The sequence below is a fragment of the Amblyomma maculatum genome, chromosome 4 (genome assembly GCF_055883805.1).
Source record: "Amblyomma maculatum isolate TAMU_Amacu chromosome 4, ASM5588380v1, whole genome shotgun sequence".
NCBI classification, from domain to species: Eukaryota; Metazoa; Arthropoda; class Arachnida; order Ixodida; family Ixodidae; genus Amblyomma; species Amblyomma maculatum.
Genome location: NC_139347.1, coordinates 19,784,956 through 19,804,947, shown reverse-complemented (window position 1 = coordinate 19,804,947; position 19,992 = coordinate 19,784,956). Strand labels below are relative to the sequence as shown.

The following is a 19,992-nucleotide window of genomic DNA, read 5'->3' as shown; positions in this document are numbered from 1 at the left end:
AAAAAAGCACAGAAAATATGAAAAGTAAATTCATTTGCGCTAGCACTGCCGACATTACAGACGTGGTCAGGGAATACTTCACTTCACTTCACTTTATTACCTTAAAGACCCCACATTGGGGGTATTACATAAGAGGTGGGAGTACAAACATTGATTGAATATGATTGCCTACATGGTATTTATGAAGTGCATATTTAAACTGTTTACAAAACCTGATGGGCAGGTGGTGGCGTCAACATCGTGGGGAAGGCCATCCCAGTCTTTTGCAGTACGTAATAGTTTTAATGGGTAGTGTGCTCTTCATTTCAAGCACGCGTCTGCTGAGGATGAATTGTAGCCATTTAGAGAAGCTAGATATTTTCGAAGTGCAGCGGCAGCGCGCGCTATGAAGAGCCAGCTAGTGCGCAGGCAAATTAGCATTCATTTTACTGAAAAAGTTTTCATCAAAAAAGAGCATGTTCAGAAATCCACATTTCGGCTGTTTTCTTCAAACTGGATGAGTTTCGTTTTTTGGGGCGTAAAATAAATACCACAATGTACAAAAAATGCAAATGTGACTCTGTTCTCGTGCCATGTTTTGACCTTCAAACTCCCCATAACTTTAAGGAGGTCGTTAACGAAACCAAAGAAAGCAGGCCACCGGTCATATTGATGGCCTGACCGTTTTGTTAGGATCAAGATAGGGCAAAAGCTTGCAACCACACCACCGCCTCTTCGCGCTACAGAATAGATTACTGCTGTCCAAATTGCGCGTATGTTGTACAGTCATGATTCTATAGCAAAATTAGATGCCTGCGCTGATATCCAAACCAATAGTGTGACCTCTTTATTCGCTGTGCAACTTTATGCCACTGAACGCTTTCTAGGTTAAGTTAACGCTGCAACTCAGGAGCGCTCAGTCACTTGCAAATTTTAAATTTTGCAGGCCGGCTTAATCGTTAAGAGGGAACACGCGAATGTTACTAAAGAGTATAATTATCGCTAAGTAGTCAGTTAAATGGCCCCAAAAATAAAACCGACTTCCTGGCTTGGTCAAGGCGACTGCTTACAACCCTGCACTTGTTAACGCATTGTCAACCATGTATCACAGAGCTATAGAGGTCAGCCTAAATTAAATATGTAACTTTGTACCTACAAAATCAAACAAAATGTGATGAACCTGCTTACCTAAAGGTGGCATCAAATAAGTCCGCTTGAATTCTTGCATATAACTTGTCTAATCAATGCCGGCATCCGAAGAATTTGCTTCTGATGTGTTGTGCTGCCGACGAAGTCGTAATCAATTTTGAGGTCAGCCGTCAGCAGGACTTCGATGTCGCGGGCTTGAAATGGCCTTGCCAACTAGACTGTGTACGCCTGTAGCAGGATCTTCCGTGAATATGGCCGAGTTGAGTTTCCCCTTCATGTGGCGATGTGAGGAACACTTGATGATGAAATCGGGGTTTCTTGATGGATTGGTGGTTCGGACTCGCAAACATTCAAATCACTCGGCGGCAGAAACAAAAAGGCTAACTATTCATTGACACATAAATAAAACAAGCAGAAACATGCAAGGAGAAAACTATTTACATGACTGACCGGTTGATGAGACAAAGCCCTGGTTTCAACCAGAGCGCTTACTTTTAAGCCCTCTGTATCCGCCCTTTTTGGGGCGGCTTCAAAAAGGCAACACTTCTCACCAATCGACGATTAGGGAAAGGAAGATAAAGTTTCCGTCAGCTAATCAAAGACTGGGGAAAGGATGTTAATCAAAAACTTGGGAAAGGAGAGGTCCCAAGCAAACTTACAAACAGCATTGACGTCACTGCATTCCGAACCTCTGCTTTCCCCTACGTTTTCTTTTCCACACACGTGCATAGACCAACGTATGCAGCAGGAGCAATCGCTGAAGGCTCTTGGTAAAAAAAAAAAAAAAAAAAAAAAAAGAAGAAAGTTGTCTCTGAGGGTGCTCGCACCTGCAGCCCAAGCGACCATTGGCGCCTCATCGCACAGTGGTCAGCCACTGTACAGGTACCTGCTTGCGCACAATAGCCTTAAAAAAAAAAGTGCACTGGCCACAGAAATGACATTCAACCCTGTGAACACTGCCTGAAGTTGGGCGCTGGAAAGACGTCTCTGGTAGGAATGCAAGACGAGGGGGGAACGAGCGCTCTGCAGCACGACCGAGCCTCCGTTGTGCGTCCGCGGTCCCACCAGTTTGGTAATCCCCGTGACAGGTGCACCTGATTGCTACCTCGCGCCAACCACCGGAGACCAAATACCGCATCCAAAAGTTCAGCGAACTTCACAGCTATAATAAAAAAATTCACCACGCAGCTATGTGCGGAAGAGGGAACCCAACTTAGAGGGCAGAAAGGCATAATGCCTCTCTGTTAACTTGCCGTTTTCTGTTTCCAGCCGCCTAAATTTGTCGAACAGAATATATATTTTTTGGTTATACTGACATTCACACAACCGAAAAAGACGCAATTATCAGAGTGAAAATATGTCAAAAAACAGAACATTGTTTCTCCCAACATTAGATTATAACACCTGAAGGAAAAACTAATGGGTTCTATGATCACCGGTTGTAAGGTAGTCCGTTGCCGGCTGCCTTGCTATAGTTCCTCACGCCTTGATATTATTGAAATTACCATGTGTCTGGTGCATATGTTGCTGGACCAGATTGTATTTCCCAGTCATTAAGAAGCCAAGAAATTGTTAAATGAAATCGAACTTCACCGAATGCAAGAGGTCAAGCAAAAAACTAGCCTTTAGTTCTGACGTTCATCACGTCCCACTTTCTGATAAGGACTGCACAGAGATCGAGAGTTATAATATTTTGTGCTCGTCACCGTCTATTTAGATTTTATCGACGCATGAACAAACCAGCCTAACGAATGCATGAATGTACAGTAAGGCGTATCGATTACCCGTTGTTTCATATGCGCCATTGGAAGTCCTATATTTTAAATCTTTTTATTTGCCGCAAAGAATACGTCGGGGAGACAGGCCACTTGTGTCAGCAAAAGACTGAAGAAGCATGTTCACAACGAGAAAAAAAATATTCGGTGACTTGACCATTCACTGTCCTGAAAGTATACACTGCAGCTGCCGCCCTCCAAATTTTATAAACACAACTATAACGGCAAATAGAAAACCAGCTTATTCGCGAAATACTTGATGCAGCCATAACTTGTAATCAATAAACAAACTGAATTGTAGCACGCGATCGTATCCCTTTGGAAAGAAGAAATTTCGTCAATCTCTGGATCAATATATATTCCACCTGACTTAAGCCCAATGCTGTGCACGCCATCATCAACGATCATTTTGAAATTAATTTCATTTGTTCCCTCATCCTATCAGCATTGTGCCTTGTCAATTATTGCCTCAGATATATATGACTCCTTTTTAATTTTACGTTTAGTGCACCATCCCTTTTGCAATGCAATCATCATAGCCACTTTGGTTGCTGACATTTGTTTGCTCGGCGTTGGCAGAGTTTTCTGATTAAGTTGGTGTGTTGTTGTCTTTTCCTCTTTTGTTTGTTTTCTTGAGGATTTAGCCTTCGCGACAAGCCATTTCATGAGTGACTGCTATGGAAATTTTCTACTGGTGCCTTTGACCGTAGGTCACAGAAATGTGCGTGTGCGCGTCACTTCCTTTTGTAACAATGTAAAGTATGCATTGAATGCTTCAGAAATAAAATGAATAGTTCGGATACCATAGTGAATAGATTTGCTCAGTTCGGAAATCATTCGTCTCTGAGCGCAGCATGCTTTGTTCAAAAGAGTTAAACCAACTCATGTTCTTTCAGGAGCCCAGACTTCCTAGGGGTCTCTTTTGGCCTCGGTATTTGTTTTTTTTTTAATCTATAATAAATGATGTGGTATCGTCTCGTGAGTACAAATTTAGGTTATATTGCACGACTCTGTCATTTATCATGCTGTGCAAAATGATCACTATACATGTTAGCAGTGTACTCAGCAACCTATGTTTCGTTAAGTGGGGCATGCCGATGAATGGTAAATGTCAACATGTGCTATTCACCCGTGCACGTCTGCCGACGTCTTGGAAGGGTTTAGCATCATACATATCTTGGGGTCGAGTTTTCAGTAAACATGACAAGGAGTAGATATATTCAACATCTTATGCGTATCCTCAAATTCTTAGCCTCATTCGACGTCACTTGCATAAAGTCACTCCCCCCCCGCCCCCCCCCCCCCCCAAAAAAAAAAAAAAAAAAAAACAGCTTTTCATTACAAATCTGAACGCCATGCGCTATTCGCTTGTATCCCAGAGAAAAACTTGAACACATCCAAACTCGTGTTACCAGGTTTATTTCTGATCATTATACTCCCGCAGCAATGTTTCAATGATTAAAGGAAACCGGCTCCAAAGAGCCAGCTACGCCGCCAACTAGCCGCGAAATTAGGGAAATTTCCAAATTTATTCTGCGTTTTGTGAAAAACAAAAACAAGAATTCGCACATTTTACCACCATACTTCATTTATAAGCGATATGCGATCACGGGTTGAAAGTTCTCGGAAAGGGCTGCCGAGTCGGCAGCACGTGGTTGATATGATCGCATTCTGCTTGTGAATACAGCCGATGGTATACCGATATATCTGGTAAATATTTGGCCTTCCCGGTAATAGTAATATAGTAGAAGTAAGTAGTTTTATTCACATAAACAAAAAGGGAAGCAAAAAAATGTTCATCAGCACCAATATCTGCTATCTAATCCCCAGAAGCACCTGTACTGAAGCGACGGAAATAAAGGGACAGTAAAAAAGACGGATAAGAAAAGAGTTGAGTGACAGGAAGAAAGGACAAGGACTTTTGCCATTCCTCCCTTACAAAATCTCCATTTTGGTCTGATTATGGTATGGTATATATAACTTTAATGAAATGCCGGCAAACGACAGTTCTATCTTTGTTAATTAACACATCAATAAAAGCCAATGTCAGTCTATGTCCCTTAAAAGCAGGGCGTTATAAACGCAGAAGACAACAATTAGGCATAGCGAGAAACAATTAGGCATGGCGAGAATTAAAAAAAAAAAAAAGATCTGACAACATTCGACTAATGCACTGCAACGACCGGGGCACATCGGAAAGCCTGAGCTCGGCCTGTTTCACATCTGTTGAGACCTATCGGATATTGGGCGTGAGCCGAGATCGACATCCATTTTTATAGGACCTTTCAAGCAGTTGTACTACGTTAATCCGTGGTCTGTGCTGTACTGGTTGCAAGAATGATGCATTACTTGTATGCTTTGTCCCTGTCATGCTATACAATTCGATTTATTGCTGCTCTAGACACCTATTCATAGTGCTTACTTTAACTGGCAAAATAACTGCTCTCTTCTACGAGAAGTAAAAAGGCTGCAGGCCAAATATCAGGGAATTTATTACGATGTTGTAGTGCTTGAAAGGCGAACTGGAAATAATGTACAAAGCTCCCCGTGTCCTTTCTTGCTGTCGCTCCCCTCTGCACAACCACTCGCTGTCCTCTCCCTAACCCTTTGCTTTCCCGCCGGTCGCAGCTCGCTTGCTCCAGATTTTAGGCAGGAGTTGCCGCAGCCAGCAGCACTCTTTTCCTTCCTTTCGTTTGATTATTCCATAAATAACCACTACCACCACCAGTCGTCAAATCCAAAGACTTGCGACTGTTAGTGAAAGCCGCGTTCAAAGTAACCGCTGTTAGGGGCGCCTTTATAATACACCCAAAGGAAATAATAATACAAAGAAAGGCCAATTTTGAAAGATTAGAGAACCTTATATGAGGGACATGACTCTGAGAATTCCAGCTCTGGCTTTCTCAAATAAAATGTCTGAATGAAACCCTAATTTTCAGCACTAGCAGTTTTATAATTACGATTATTGTATTTCCTTTTAATTTTTTTCTGCATTGTTTTATGTGTTCCTTCTCGCCCGTATAAAAAGGAGGCAATCTTCAGTACATAATTTTCTTTTTATTTCAGTTTAGAATATCGCGTACCTTTTTTGATCGGCGCATTGCAGTGCCCTCATGCCCTTGCCATGCGAATGCTCAGTTCAAAAGGAATGCACAGCAACACGAGCGATCTACGAAGCCTTAAATGAAGGCGTCAGGCATATGAAGTAGTTTTTTGAACGGCATTTCTTTCTTTGTGCCGGGTGCAGCTCGGGTGCTTAAGATGTACCAATGGACATTTTTCCAGTAGCACTACTGCGCATGCGCGACGCCTCCTCGGCCGCCACTTTCGCCTGGATTTGAACGAGAATATCTTCGACGGAAATCCGCCTGGTTGGGTTCTTGAAACAGAAGTTTCGGGAACACTATCTCCAACCAAAAATATTTATTAGAACCCGACTTTTCAGGACCAACTCGGTCCCTTCCTCCGGGGCGACTGAAATGCAAGGCCCGGCCCGTAGTAGCAAGCAGGGGCCTTTGCTTTCCCTCTACCAACCCTTCGCGGAGTCCAATTGTGTACGTGGAGGGTAGCGTCCCCGAATTCCTATTTACTGCTGCTGCTGTCAGTCGGATGAACCAAGACTCGACGTGTCATCTTTTGAAAAGATTGGTTTCCACGGCAAGGACGCTCACCTCCTCAAATACGATTTTGTGGTCGGCGCGTTCGCAGTGCTCGGCGAGGAGGTTGCTTTCATGCCACGGAAAAAGACGTCCCTCGTTTCATCGACGCAACAAACTGTTGCACAATAATTGTGCACAGTGCCAGCAACTTCCAGGCCTTCGGAATGTACGCATTGCATTGTACCTGTCTCCCCTAGCTCGCCTCAAGCGAAGAGACATGGCTAGGTTCGTCACCGTCCTGTTGTCAAGAGTTAAAAGTGTAGAGCGGAAGAAGGATCGGAGGGGGGAGTGAATCACGGTGGGTCCACAGATGCCTCGCATCTCTGCCTAGGTTAGGCGAAACAGCCCTGCACACAACTACTGCTTGGAAAATAAGCCCACCCCACCATTGTGAAATAATTTCTGCGCAATAGACGAGTTGCAAAACCTACAAGTCAGCTTCCCTGTGAGGCAGAAATTCATGCACAATGGCGGCAGAACCTGACTCCGCGGTAATAGTTAAGTCCAGTGCATGCATCTACTACAGTCCACGCAGCTTCGGATGCAGTCCCCGTCGCACAGGCCATTGTGCGAGAGCAGGTTTTTTAGGACATTCTTGACGCGGGCATAAAGGAAGGGAGAGCACTGCCACACTGGGTGAGGAAAGGAGTTTTAGAATTGGCGATCCACGTGCGGAATGCTGTGACGAATGGGCAAGGGGTGCGGCAGTTACTCTGCCGCCAGTCCCTGTGCCAGCGCTGCTCCCAACTATTATTCCAAAATAAGTCTATGCCGCCATTGTGCAGGAATTCCTGCCTCACAGGGAAGCTAACTTGTAGGTTTTGCAACTCATCTATTTTACAGCAAGGCAGGAAAATTAGCTTTTGTCCCCGTGCAGTGTGTGTGTGTGGGGGGGACAAACAATCACTAAAAGGATGAATAAGCCAGAAGCTAATGTTAACAATATGATCAGTGAGCAGCAGTAGGGCCGCGTCCTTCGCTTTTCCTTTTTAGGTAGCTGGCGTGCGGAAGGGAGTAGCGTTCCCAGTAACCTGAGTCGCCTTTGTGAGCTGGGTGTGATACAACTTGAGGGCTGTATGTTTCACAGCTCACTTCCTCGAAGGCGATCTTATGGCCAGGGCGCTCGCCGTGCTCGGCGACGGGTCGCGTTCGGTGTTATTTGACCGTTATTTATGTGTTGCCGAGTTATCAGATATAGGACTTTAATGCGATACATATGAGAAAAGTTGTGGCGAAAAACGAGCAAGTTGGATGGAGGAATGGGCAAGAACGAAAGAAGCCAGGACGAGAAGTATAGATATGGAGGGAAAAAAGGAAGTACATGAAGCAACGAGAGCGCGCGTCGGGGAACCGAAAAGTTGAGCGAGGTGAAATATACGAGTCGACCCGACCCGGCAATCTTCACCTTTCATCCGCTCCAGGAGTGTGGTATTGTCAACAAATGTTCATTAACTGAAAAAAAAAGGGCTATACTATGCAGAGCTCTAGAACCATATCTTCTAGAGAACCAGAGCTATACTCGATCTCTGTACTTCTTGGCAGCGCTACCAAAGCTGCGATGAATATGTTCAAACGCTGCCGGATAAAATCGCCATGCGGAAAACTGAGATACCGTACTTTAAATTTAGTGCGCTTGCGCCAAACGAAAATATTAATGTTGATGTTGCAGTGTGATTTTTGATCAGTGCTTTCGCATGTGACGCTTATGAAGTGAGTACGGTTCGACCGACACGCAAGGACAGCATGCTTGATGTTTGCATAGGGAATCCGGGATCTCTCGCGATAATGTTAATACGGAATGCGTTGATATTACAATTTCAGAATCAGTGAAAGATTCAATTTAACTAGAACAAATAGAAAAGAAAATAGTTTGACCTCTGCCGCGGCAACTCCTCTCACGTGACCGCACATCAGAGGACGTCCCGGTGTTCGTCAGTGTTCGGACGCAGAGCGAGCACAGTGACGCTGCTCGAACAGTTTGAGGCTAGACATAGACTATGTTCTGTCGCAGGCTGATGATGATCGCAATGTCAGCGGGTGAAACAGCTCTACATAAAACGGACGTTTAGCATGCGCGATTCTTGTTCGTGTTTATCGTTTCCAAAATCACGGCTCACTTTGACGCCGGACCCATCGCTTAGAAAAGATCTCGCAGCTCTAATTTTAGTTTATTTGTTACACGGAGTGATGATTTTGCCGCAGAAATGGGACCTAACAAGGGTTATTTTTTTTATAAAAACTACTACTGTTCTAACAACAAGATGACGCCAGTAGAGTGAATTAACGGCTGAGCCAAAAGAGCTGAAGTAACAAATTGCGTAATGTCCTGCTTAATGCTTTTTTAGCGTGCGTAAACCTATCTGCTCTATTCTAATACTTTCTTGCATCGGTCGGCGCACTCCCTCATGAGTGCACTCATATCGCCTCACTCAGACTCACGTGGCTGGGAATGGGAGCGGTCATGAGTGTGAGTGAGTGGCCGGGACTGAGAGCGGTCATGAGTGTGAGTGTGAGTGGCCATGAATGGGAGTGGCCATGAGTGTGAGTGTGAGTGAGTGGACGTGAACAGGACCGGGCATGAGTGCGAGTGTGAGTGAGTGGCCGTAAATAGGACCGGGCATGAGTGTGAGTGGGAGTGAGTGGCCGCGAATGGGAGCAGCCATGAGTGTGAGTGTGAGTGAGTGGCCGTGAATGGGATCGGGCATGAGTGTGAGTGTGAGTGAGTGGACGTGTATGAGTGTCGCCGTGAGTGCGAGTGTGAGTGAGTGGCCATGAATGAGAAATGACATGAGTGTGAGTGTGAGTGAGTGGATGGGTAACAGAGTGACCGTGAGTGTGAGTGTGAGTGAGTGGCGGTGAATGGCAGCGGGCATGAGTGTGAGTGAGTGGGTTGAGAGTCACTGGTCGTGAGTGTGAGTGAGCCCCTCCTCATGGTGCCGACCTATGCGATTCAAGCACCAGTCACGCAGAACTGCTTGCATACATCTTTGTCATTGCTAAGCCTAAAGCTTTGTCGATGGGCCATTACACACACACACACACACACACACACACACACACACACACACACACACACACACACACACACACACACACACACACACACACACACACACACACACACACAAAGAAAAAAAAAAAACATTTCCAAAAAATAAGAAAAGAGCCCATCAGATCAGTGTTAACTTACCTTGACCGAAAGTTGCACCATCAGGTATGAAGAATGCGCCAACCATGGCTCCAATCAGTACTAGATACTTTAAAGCCCAAAACCTGAAGAAAAATAAGGAACAAAGAAAATATGAGCTGTGAATTTAATAAAGTGCGTTGCTGGGCGAGTTGGTCAGACATATCTTCAAAGTATAGTGCGCTTACAAAAACAAGGTTGTGAAGGTACACACAAGTGCTTGTTGTGTGTTTTGTGCGCTTGTTGTGTGTACCTTCACATCCTTGTTTCTGTAGGCTGTTGCACAAAAAGTTATGCAAACACTGAACACTAACATAGCATTTCTAATAGCAATCAGTTCAAACAAGCATGTCCTGCAATGTACTGGGAAAAAAAAGGGCAACAACACAAATCAGAATGCAAAAATATGTATGGTTTGGTTGATGAAGGCTGGAAATCACCTAACTGGCTACCTGCTGCCCATAACGACAGTTCAATGTGAGACTACCTTATGTGATTCACACACCCAGGACACTACAGCAAACGAACACACACACACTATCAGGGAACACTCGGCACCAAGAACCAATACCACCCTTACTTCCTAACAAACTTCCAAATTACTTTCATACGATTTTCTTTTGTAAGAAGGTTGCCTAGCAAACAACAGTATGTGATAGCTGAACTAAGAATTGTGGAGTAATGGCTGACCGAACGTTGATGACTGTTGCATGCTATGCTGGGCCTAGTCATAAACAACAAGATGGCATTTAGAAATGAAGTATCATGGCCATTACCAAAAACAACACTCATCTACAAGCAATTCCAAGTTAAGCAATGTTGCCTGCTGAAGAAATAATAACACTATTCTGCAATATTACATGCAGAGCAAGCGTATATTTTCGAAAAGTTATCCTTTAAACTGCTCACACTAGCATACACTGAGGTACAAGGTAAGAACCTAACTGCTAAGCTATTTTCTCGTTGAGTGGTTGAAGTAATGAAAACATAACCTATAATAAAGGGGTATGAGGGTACTTTTTTTATTTTTCAATATATCTTGCTGATACTTAGCATGCAAGTGCAGAACAGAATACTGATATCAAATATGCATCTGGGTTTCAAATATATTATCCCGAAGGGAAGATATGGTAAAAAAGCTATCCTAATTAGGTCTCTTAGAGACCATTATGGTAATATCTCATTAAAAAAGACCTCTGTTATAAACATGCAGACATTCTAATAGGTTCATCACACATCCTAAAGCTTTCCTATTTTTTCTTAATTGTGATATATTACCAATTAGACTAAATAAAATACTAACTATAACTGCCACATACTTTTTCTTTCCAACTTTGGTATTTATTTATGATCAACAAAATGACATTATATGAATTTCCTTAGCTCTAGCATGTGAAGTCGACGTTTAGAAATGTGTGCATTTGCTAAAAGAGATCTTTTTTAATGAGAAATTACCATAATGGCCCGTAAGAAAAGGACATGTTATTTTGCCCCATTGTCTCTTCCTGATGAGATGTTTTAGATCTAAATGCACATCTGATATCAGCAGTCGATTCTGCACTTGCATGTCAGGTTTCAACAAGAGACGTTGAAAAATAAAGAAAAAGGTTTCAGACCCTCATCCCCCAAGGGTGCATTATTTATCAATGGCGTGAGTCTCATCAAATGTATGTATACTCGCCACTCATTTAAATAAATGTCAGAGTTCTGCATCAATGTGACTGCGTTCCCAGCCTCCCCACCAAATGCAGTGCAGCATAACAGTCACTGGCTTCTCATATTACAGCAGAAATAAACTGTCCAGTTGATATGTCAATGCACCAACTCTGTCACAACCTGGCATACCACCTGAAATTGAAAACTGCACAGACGTAGCTGCAAATATAAATTTCAAATTGCAGGATGCACGTGTTAGCTCTGTTAGAATTATGCCATCTTGTTAGTGGCTTTAACTTTTGCAGTTGACGGCACATAAAAGTTGCAAGGTGCAGTAGCAGAGACCAGTAGCATCATACCCGTTCTGTATGCCACTTCTGGGATCCTTAGATGACTTCACACCAATCATCATCATCGAGAACGCAATGAAGAAGAGCGTCAGTGCAAACAGCAACCTGTACACCGCTAGGTATCCAACCGCACTCTTGCAGGCATCTGTACTTTCACAGAGTTGCGGGACCTGCGGGGTATCAGGATAGGGTATTGCTTATTAATAGACAAGCTTACATGCACATGCTAAGTCCAAAGCCTACATATCCTAAAATGTTTACAAAGCACTAATGTTTTGTAAACACAAATAGTTCATGAACCCTCTTAAATTTGTTCCCCTAATCTCCACTTCACAGAACCAGGAACAGCAATTTAATATAGCTGACAATAAATAGCCCCCATAGGTTAATGCCATCTACTAGCAGTGTTAGTTGGCACTCCACGCACACTTTACATCTTCTTCACTGTGATTATTTAATAACAACCAACACAATTTCCCATTTTGAAGGCGCTCATGCTTGCCTCAATAATGGTGCACATACAACAACAACTTCTGCAATGAACAATCATTTCTGTAAGGCTCCATCAAAAGTTCTTCCTGCAATTAGTGTCAAAATTATTATCACCAGAAAGAAATGAAACAACCTGCACTACATGACTGCAGCAACTGATGATCATGTCTGGCGCATTAATAAATGAGCAGTATCCCGCACTAAATGCAAAATAAGTTAATGCAATACTCTGAATTAAAATGGTGCTAAAATGAAAACCTTGCAGGAATGGAGAGTGCTCCTCTCAGGGCGACGAAAATGCACTTGAAACTGCTGTTTCAGGTATATAACAAAAAGACCGGAATCGACAAGGACACCTATTTTAAACAACTGCACTATACATATAAAGGAACAGATCATGACTTTAACATACAAGAATATTGGACAAGAAAATGAGCCCTTATGCTAATTCCTTTCTTGCGAGAACCGTAAAGATGGAACCAAGTGTGCTGCAATAACCAAAATGTCTTTTTTCCATGTTCCAACACCCCACCCACACCACTCCACCTCTGCTCAAATGCTCTTTGGAAAATTGAGGTATCTCTGAATGATGACTGGCTGCATATGATTTTTAGTTTCCTGCACCAACTTAGCAATACAAAATTCAGTATGCTAACTCTAAAAATAGAAAGACATTAACAATTTCAGCCTTGCATGTCTCAAAAGCTGCTATCCCTTTTTAAGGCATTTTGTCCATAATTCTGGACACTAAAAGCCTGCAGCTTTTTTTTTACACTGGACTCTAGCTAGCATTATTTTTCTTGCTTTTAGGCATTTTCAGCATCTGTCACCTTGCAAATAGGGCGCCAGCTAGCAAATGCAGCAAGCAATACTTCACAATGCAGCGAGCTTCCCCGCATGTCTACTGCCATTTAATTTGCAGACAGGTTTTGACATTAGTTCTTGTTTTGTTTTTTTTTCCTCTTATTTTTGTGTCATGTCCACCTTCAGAACATAAAATGGTTCCATAACCCATTTGCAGACCTGCCAACCACACAGTGCTCAATCTACTATAGAGGATGCCAAAAAATACTAAGATTCGGTGAAAAATACTAAAATCTTTTTATTACTCAAAATCTCTTTTGAATGATGAAAAACAGAGCAGTCTAAACTAGAGTTCCAAAAAGTCACATAAACAAAACTTCAGAAAGACGTATTTGAAGTGAAAGGCTGGGACAGTACTAAAGAGGATACTGCTTTTGACTTCCGCGGCAAGTCCTTGTCGAACACCTGATTGTGACAAACTCCAGACTCCTTTTATTTGACAAATAACAGTTGTTCTAGGCCCCTTTTTGACATGGAGGAGCAAAACCTGGTGCACGTCTTCCTGACTTTGCTAAACACTCTTTCACACTCTGCATTACTGCGTGGGAGAGTGAGAATGCTTAGCAATTTTTGAGAGCTTATCATACTTGAAACTACGATCAATGTTTTGAAGACTGGCAACAGAGTTCCCTGCTCGTCTATGCACTCTTGAATGGTTACTTCGACTCTATCAGAAAAGCCGTGAAGAGACATTCTGCTTGAATAGTGGCTTGGTCCACTTCAGAATTAAAATACCCACTAATCGTCTCGTTGATGTCAACGATACTCACTCAATCCTTATTCTTCTTTGTATTGAGATGGAGCAGAATTTCCCGATGACTGGCATGCACAATATTCACATCAAGCGGCAGTAGGTGCAGAAAGCTACCTTTCACCTTTGCTATATTTTTGTATGCACAAAAAATCCGTTGAATATTTGGGCATGAACACTTGAAAGTACTTCTTGTAGACATCTCACAATCGCACCCGCAGCAACTATGCTGCCAACACAGCCTAACTAACAGCTTGACAGTTTCGGCTAGCCGAAAAGTCAACGATTGTGACGATGTAGCCATACTTTATTGAATGGGCATGATCTGATTGGAGCAGAGGCGCCGACAAGGAATGTGGCAAACAAGATGTGCCGCAGAGTACACAGCCTGCTATTAGATGGCGCACGCGGCGAGAAACCAGCTGGTTTCTTGTTTTCGCACATCTACTCGGTCTACACTGTTACCTTTTTTTTAGGTAACACACAAATCGAGAAAATGAGAGTGGGCACTACGATACTCGTAAGAAAGTACTGAAAATCGGGCACTTTATGATAACATCGTAAAACTTGGCAGGTATGCATATGGCATTGCTTTCATAAATGCTGGTGCTTTTATGTACATTTGGTCATGTAAGAAAAAAAGAAATCATATTTTCAATTATGAAACTTCTTGAGGCCTTCCATGCTGCATGGATATGCAATTTAGACCAAAAAATATTTGTTGTGAATCAAAATCATAAGTGGCATCTGAAAGGGTCAATATCTAAATTACTATATAAATATGTCTTGCAAGCAACTACATGTCTACACTTTGAAACAATAGTAAGTAGCAGCAATATCAATGAACACAAAACTTGAACTTTTCATTTTGTGCACACAGACAGACAACTAAAACAAAAAATCTTGTGTCACAAAGAAGAATTAGAGGAAAAGAAGGCTCACTGACAAAGCGCTACACACACTAAGAAGCAGGTGCCTAAAAAGAAAGACCAGTTATTTTAATCAGCGTGATTACTATATATATATATATATATATATATATATATATATATATATATATATATATATATATATATATATATATATATATATATATATATATATGGCGCAGAGGTTACGGCGCTCGAATACTGTTCCCAAGGATGCGGGATCGAATCCCGGCCTCGGCGGCCGCTTTTCGGTGGGGGCGAAAAGCAAGGCGCCCATGTGCTGTGCGATGTCAGTGCACGTTAAAGAACCCCAGGTGGTCGAAATTTCCGGTGTCCTCCACTACGGCGTCTCTCATAGCCTGAGTTGCTTTGAGACGCTAAACCCCACAAACCAACTACAATGTCTCTCATAGCCTAAGTTGCTTTGGGACGTTAAACCCAGCGAACCAAACCAAACCATATACATATACATCGCTATATATATACACAGCCGCCCGGAACCGCCACAGAGCGAGCACAAGAGCGAGCGAACGTCGTCGCGTTGTTACGGCAACAGCATTGCCATGGCGATGGCACGCCAGCTGTGGCTGAGCTGTGCGCGGCGCGACGAAGCACGAAGCACAGGTCACACTGAAGTATGGTTCTACCTAGCGTAGTATTGCTCTCGCAATAAAAATTAAATGCGCACATGCTCACACACACAGAGAGGCAGAGAGAGAAATTAAAGAGAAGCCACCTTTGCCTGAGCCAGCTCGCAAATAGAAACACGCGATGGCAAAACCAATACCTTCTCCAGCAGCTGCTCGATCTTGGGGCTCAACATGATGCAGGCCACCACAGTGGTGAGGAGAAGCATCAAGGCATACATGATGCGGGTGGATGTGGAGTTGCGGCAACTCGGGCATGCCGAGCAGCAAAGGCTGCAAGCAGCCGAGCCACAGCAGCAGGCCAGCTGCACAGTGGCAGAAACAACAGCACAATCATTCCTTTCTACACAGTGATGGCAGCCATTGCAGCACCCGAGCTTGATCTAAAGATGGCCTCTATCACTGTATTCTAATAGTACCACTGGAAATGGAACATTTCTGAGCTTAAACAGGTAAAAAAAATTAAATACAGGTGTTGCTATTTTGACATGGTGCGTCATCTGTCGGGCAGCGAGGCAAGCGCGCCAACGGCCGGGATGGAGCTTGTCTCACTGCTCGACAGATGACGTACCATGTCAAAATATCTTTTTGACTCTCTTCTGCGAAAATTGTGCATGCCACCGAGAGCAGTTTTTCTCGATTTCGGGAAATCTAGGCAAGTGCCGATGTTGAATCACTTATCAGATAACGTAGACGATATTTTGCTACTTTGTGAACGTTATTTCAGCTCGAATGGGGTAGTAGATTTTGCATAGGAATTTTTTAAATTCCAGCCCCCAAATATTCAAGACCCTGTATATTCGGAAACTGTTTTAGCGTTAAGTACGCAGTAAGTCCACACAGACGTGGATCATTATCGTATAGAATTAATGTATATAAGTTCAATACAGTTTATAAAACTGCTGTGCACTCCTTAGAAACACATTCGAACAAAGGACAAGAAAAAGAAAAGCCATTGCAATTCAACTCTGAGTGGGTGGCAAAGCATCACATATGAAAACAAAATTGTCTGAAATATGCAACATATCTGCGGCAAAGGGAACAAAGGCGATGTATTCCACTCAAACTTCGTACAGCGAGCAATGTTAAAAACATACTGCTTTTGACTTTGTGTTTTGAATGTAACATCAGGGACAAGGATCACCAGCAGGATATGTATTGCAGCTAAAGCACATAATGTTATTAGCTGGTGGTTTGAAACTGCACTTATAGAAGCAAAAGTTGGACTTTGCTTCTCTGCTGTATGCCAGTAAAATATAGCTAGTCGTGCCAAACATTATGTAATATGACCGGAGTGCTATTCACATTTCCTGGACACTTTTGTTTCCAACAGTATATCTACAGTTCATTTACTCACTACTATTGTCCCTGAAACTAAGATGCTACGTGTTGATTTCGCTTTTACAAGCTCATACATTATGCATGCAGGCAGAGGTGTCAGTGGGCCAGCATACCTTGTGAGGCTTTAATATGTATTGAAACTCTTGGGCAGCCACACAAACTGCTGATCAATGCAAGAAGCATTACACTGGGTTTCAATGCAGCTAGCCGCCTAGTGAACGAATACACCAACCCAGAGTTCGCCCATCACAAATCCCTGCATAATGCTGTCACTTCGCACTTTAGTTTTTACCTTAAAATGGTTTACTCATTCACCAGCTTTTCCTTCCGGTTCAAACTGTTTGGACAACTTTTTATTTATTTATTTATTTATTTTTATTTTTTTAGAAGCAGGAAGAGCTGAGCCAGTGCAAAATAGCAATGTATCTGCAAAATAAAATTTTGCACTAGCATACCATTGAGCAAAAACGTTACTAGATGACTCTAGCAACGTTAATTGAGCAACGCGTGAACCCTAGCCAGCTGCGAAGTCATGTGCGAAGCGGACTCTGTGGAAATAGAAACTTTACAAGCGGATAGTGGAAGCCTTCTGCAGTGTTGTTTCGAAGAAGATATGATATACTCCGTGACTAGGTTATTTCATGCGTCTAACTACTGGGTGGATTTATGGGGGATTCGCTATGCGTTTCTTTGATTTTTTTTTTCATCACTTTTTTTTTCATCAAATTTCTCGTTCAGTGATGGCGACCGTTCCCCGTTAGATCTATTCCAATCCAGATTACACCCACTCAGCACCAGAGAAAAGGATAGACAAGTACGCCAAACCGACGAACACGCATCATGAGATGCGCCACTCATTTGAAGCATGAGTGATGTCAATTTCTGAGCTTTGCAAGGCATGGCGCAATAGTAGATCGCAGTCACAGTCCCTTCCTTATCTATTACAATAGACCACTTCCTACGCTTGCTCAAGCACGAAGATTCGGCGTCATGACTCATTCACAATAGCCAGGCTCCTATGTATTACTAAAAGTTTATGCAACACGGCCAAATTAAAATACGAGAGTCAACACTGAACTGAAAATCGCAAGGTGAACACCATAAGAAACACAAGATAGCAATCGAAGCCGATAGTACCGAACAGAGGAAACAAAAAGCAGACTCGGAAAGCCTTGATCGCTAACGCAATGTCCGTTCGCAACGAAATGGGGCTCGTGTAAACCGTACCCCACAAGTCGAGGTTGTCAAATGCACCGCAATTGCTGCGCCACATGCCTAACATGGCTCAGGGACTGTCAATAACGGTTTGTGCAAAGTTGCATGCGTTTAAAACGGTCATACTCACCGAGCCGACTGAAAAAAGGCTCATAAGCGCTCCCATGACAGTACGGGGCGGTAACGCGGTAGCTTGATGAAATAACTTCCAAACGAAACTGCTTCAGCTTCAACCGAAATCACACAACCGCCAGTATGAACCAGCTGCACAAAAACAACAAAAAGTCACGTGATGTAACGCCAAATTTCGAAAGGCCGTTAAATGACCAACTTGGCGCTCATTTTGCGCTTCATTTGAAACTAAAATTTAGATAAAACAATATTTCTTTACAAAAGAGTAATCGTTGTGCTGGTCTTATATTCAAAAATAAAACACCACCATTCAAGGATAAATAGCAATATGATATATGAATAACTTTTAAGATAACCTGCTGTCGCGCCCGGCTAGCTCAGTCGGTAGAGCATGAGACTCTTAATCTCAGGGTCGTGGGTTCGAGCCCCACGTTGGGCGTAGTTTTTTTTTTTATTTTGAATTAGTACCAAGCGAGTTCCCTCAACTTCGGAAATTACGAACTGCTGCTAATTTTCTACACGATCGACGTTTTCTTTTTTTCCTGCCGCGCAACTAGTCATGTTGAGTCGATCGTGTCGCCCGTGTTAGCGTCAGATACAAATTAAATAAGAGCGGCTTTTGGCACTACATGGGACACTCTTGCTGTCAATGGCGTCAATCGATTCTCATGACTACAATAACATTTGATGTGTTAACGTGACAGCGCAGGTTTTACATGTGTGAAGTGGGGTTCATCGCCGCTTAGTCGGAATAACCACAGTATTTCAGATAGGTCGGTGGCATTCTGTCATTTTTGTAGTTGTACCAGGCTATAAAAAGTGCATCGGATAATGGTAATAATGGTATGCTTTCGGGCGCCCTTTCGCGGAACGGGAGCATGCAGTCGGACTTCGGAAAGGATGCAAAATATTTAGTAAAATTAAAAAAAGGCGCGAGAGAAATAGGTATTTCATCGGTCCTCTCCGCAACACTGGAATTTTTCAACCGAAGAAAATGACGATCAATCTCTTCCCCTACAACTATACGCAAGCCGGCGCTCAAGAAAAATAAAAGTGGTGGGTCTAGAAGAAAGATTCATTGGCCCAGCCAGAATAGTGTTGTTGGGTGATTTCAACAGCGTCCTCTTTCAGAAAGACCGCTGCTCTCTTCGGGCTACCCCGCGACGGCTCGGACGAGACCACAATGACGCACAGCTAGGCCTTGGGTGATGTGGTGGAGGTGTTGGACTTAACCGATGCTTGGCACGCACTCCAACCTGGTCGCGCAGGCATGACCTGGTCTACCGGCCGTGGTCTCGAAAGCCGTATTGACCGCGTCCCTATGTCTCTGCTAACGTAACTAGTTCCTTTCCCCAATGCCCTAAGTGATCACAGACATGCTTATCACGCGCTTGTGCGCTGCTAATATTACTCCACGAGCAAAGGGTTACTGGAGATTAAACACGCGCCTTCTGGACGACGAGCATGTCCAGAAGGAAGTAGTCACAGGTACGCCTCCCCTAATATGAATGCGGAAAGCTGGGATAATATTGTTACCTCCATCAAGGTTTGCCTCCAAGAGTGGGGGAAGAGGATGGCGCGGGAGGAGAGGTAAGAAATCCGAATATTCATTGTCTCAGGGACCGAGCCTCCCGGAAGCCCCGGCCACCCTCCGTAAGGAGCTCCATCGTCGTCTAAATTGGCGCTGGGGCAGATTGCGCGCCACAGCGTGCGCTGAACGATGGGAAATCGAGGCATGGTGTTCCCGTCATCTGCTACGCCGTCGCCTTGCCAGAAAGAGCGCAACCCTCTCTTCTGTCGAAGACCCACTCACTGGCCGTATTATCACGGACCCTGGGCAGGTCTTGAGTTTAGCACGAGATTTTT

At 43.4% G+C, this 19,992-nt stretch overlaps 1 protein-coding gene and 1 non-coding gene across 3 annotated transcripts in view; one reads left to right on the top strand and one right to left on the bottom strand.

Annotated features, from left to right (window-relative positions):
- Positions 1 to 18,282, bottom strand: part of Serinc (serine incorporator TMS1) — a 32,732-nt gene extending 14,450 nt beyond the window's left edge. For both annotated transcript variants that reach the window (XM_084600874.1, XM_084600875.1), the window contains exons 1-4: positions 18,125 to 18,282; positions 15,579 to 15,743; positions 11,765 to 11,925; positions 9,753 to 9,835 (exon numbers count right to left, since the gene is read on the bottom strand). In XM_084600874.1, the coding sequence (XP_084457000.1) occupies positions 9,753 to 9,835; positions 11,765 to 11,925; positions 15,579 to 15,743; positions 18,125 to 18,160 (445 nt within the window). In that variant the 5' untranslated portion in view covers positions 18,161 to 18,282. The remainder of the gene's footprint in view (positions 1 to 9,752; positions 9,836 to 11,764; positions 11,926 to 15,578; positions 15,744 to 18,124) is intronic.
- Positions 18,283 to 18,492: 210 nt separating this feature from the next.
- TRNAK-CUU (transfer RNA lysine (anticodon CUU)) lies at positions 18,493 to 18,565 on the top strand. The gene has a single exon. It is a non-coding gene; the product is annotated as a tRNA-Lys (tRNA).
- The last annotated feature ends 1,427 nt before the right edge of the window (positions 18,566 to 19,992 follow it).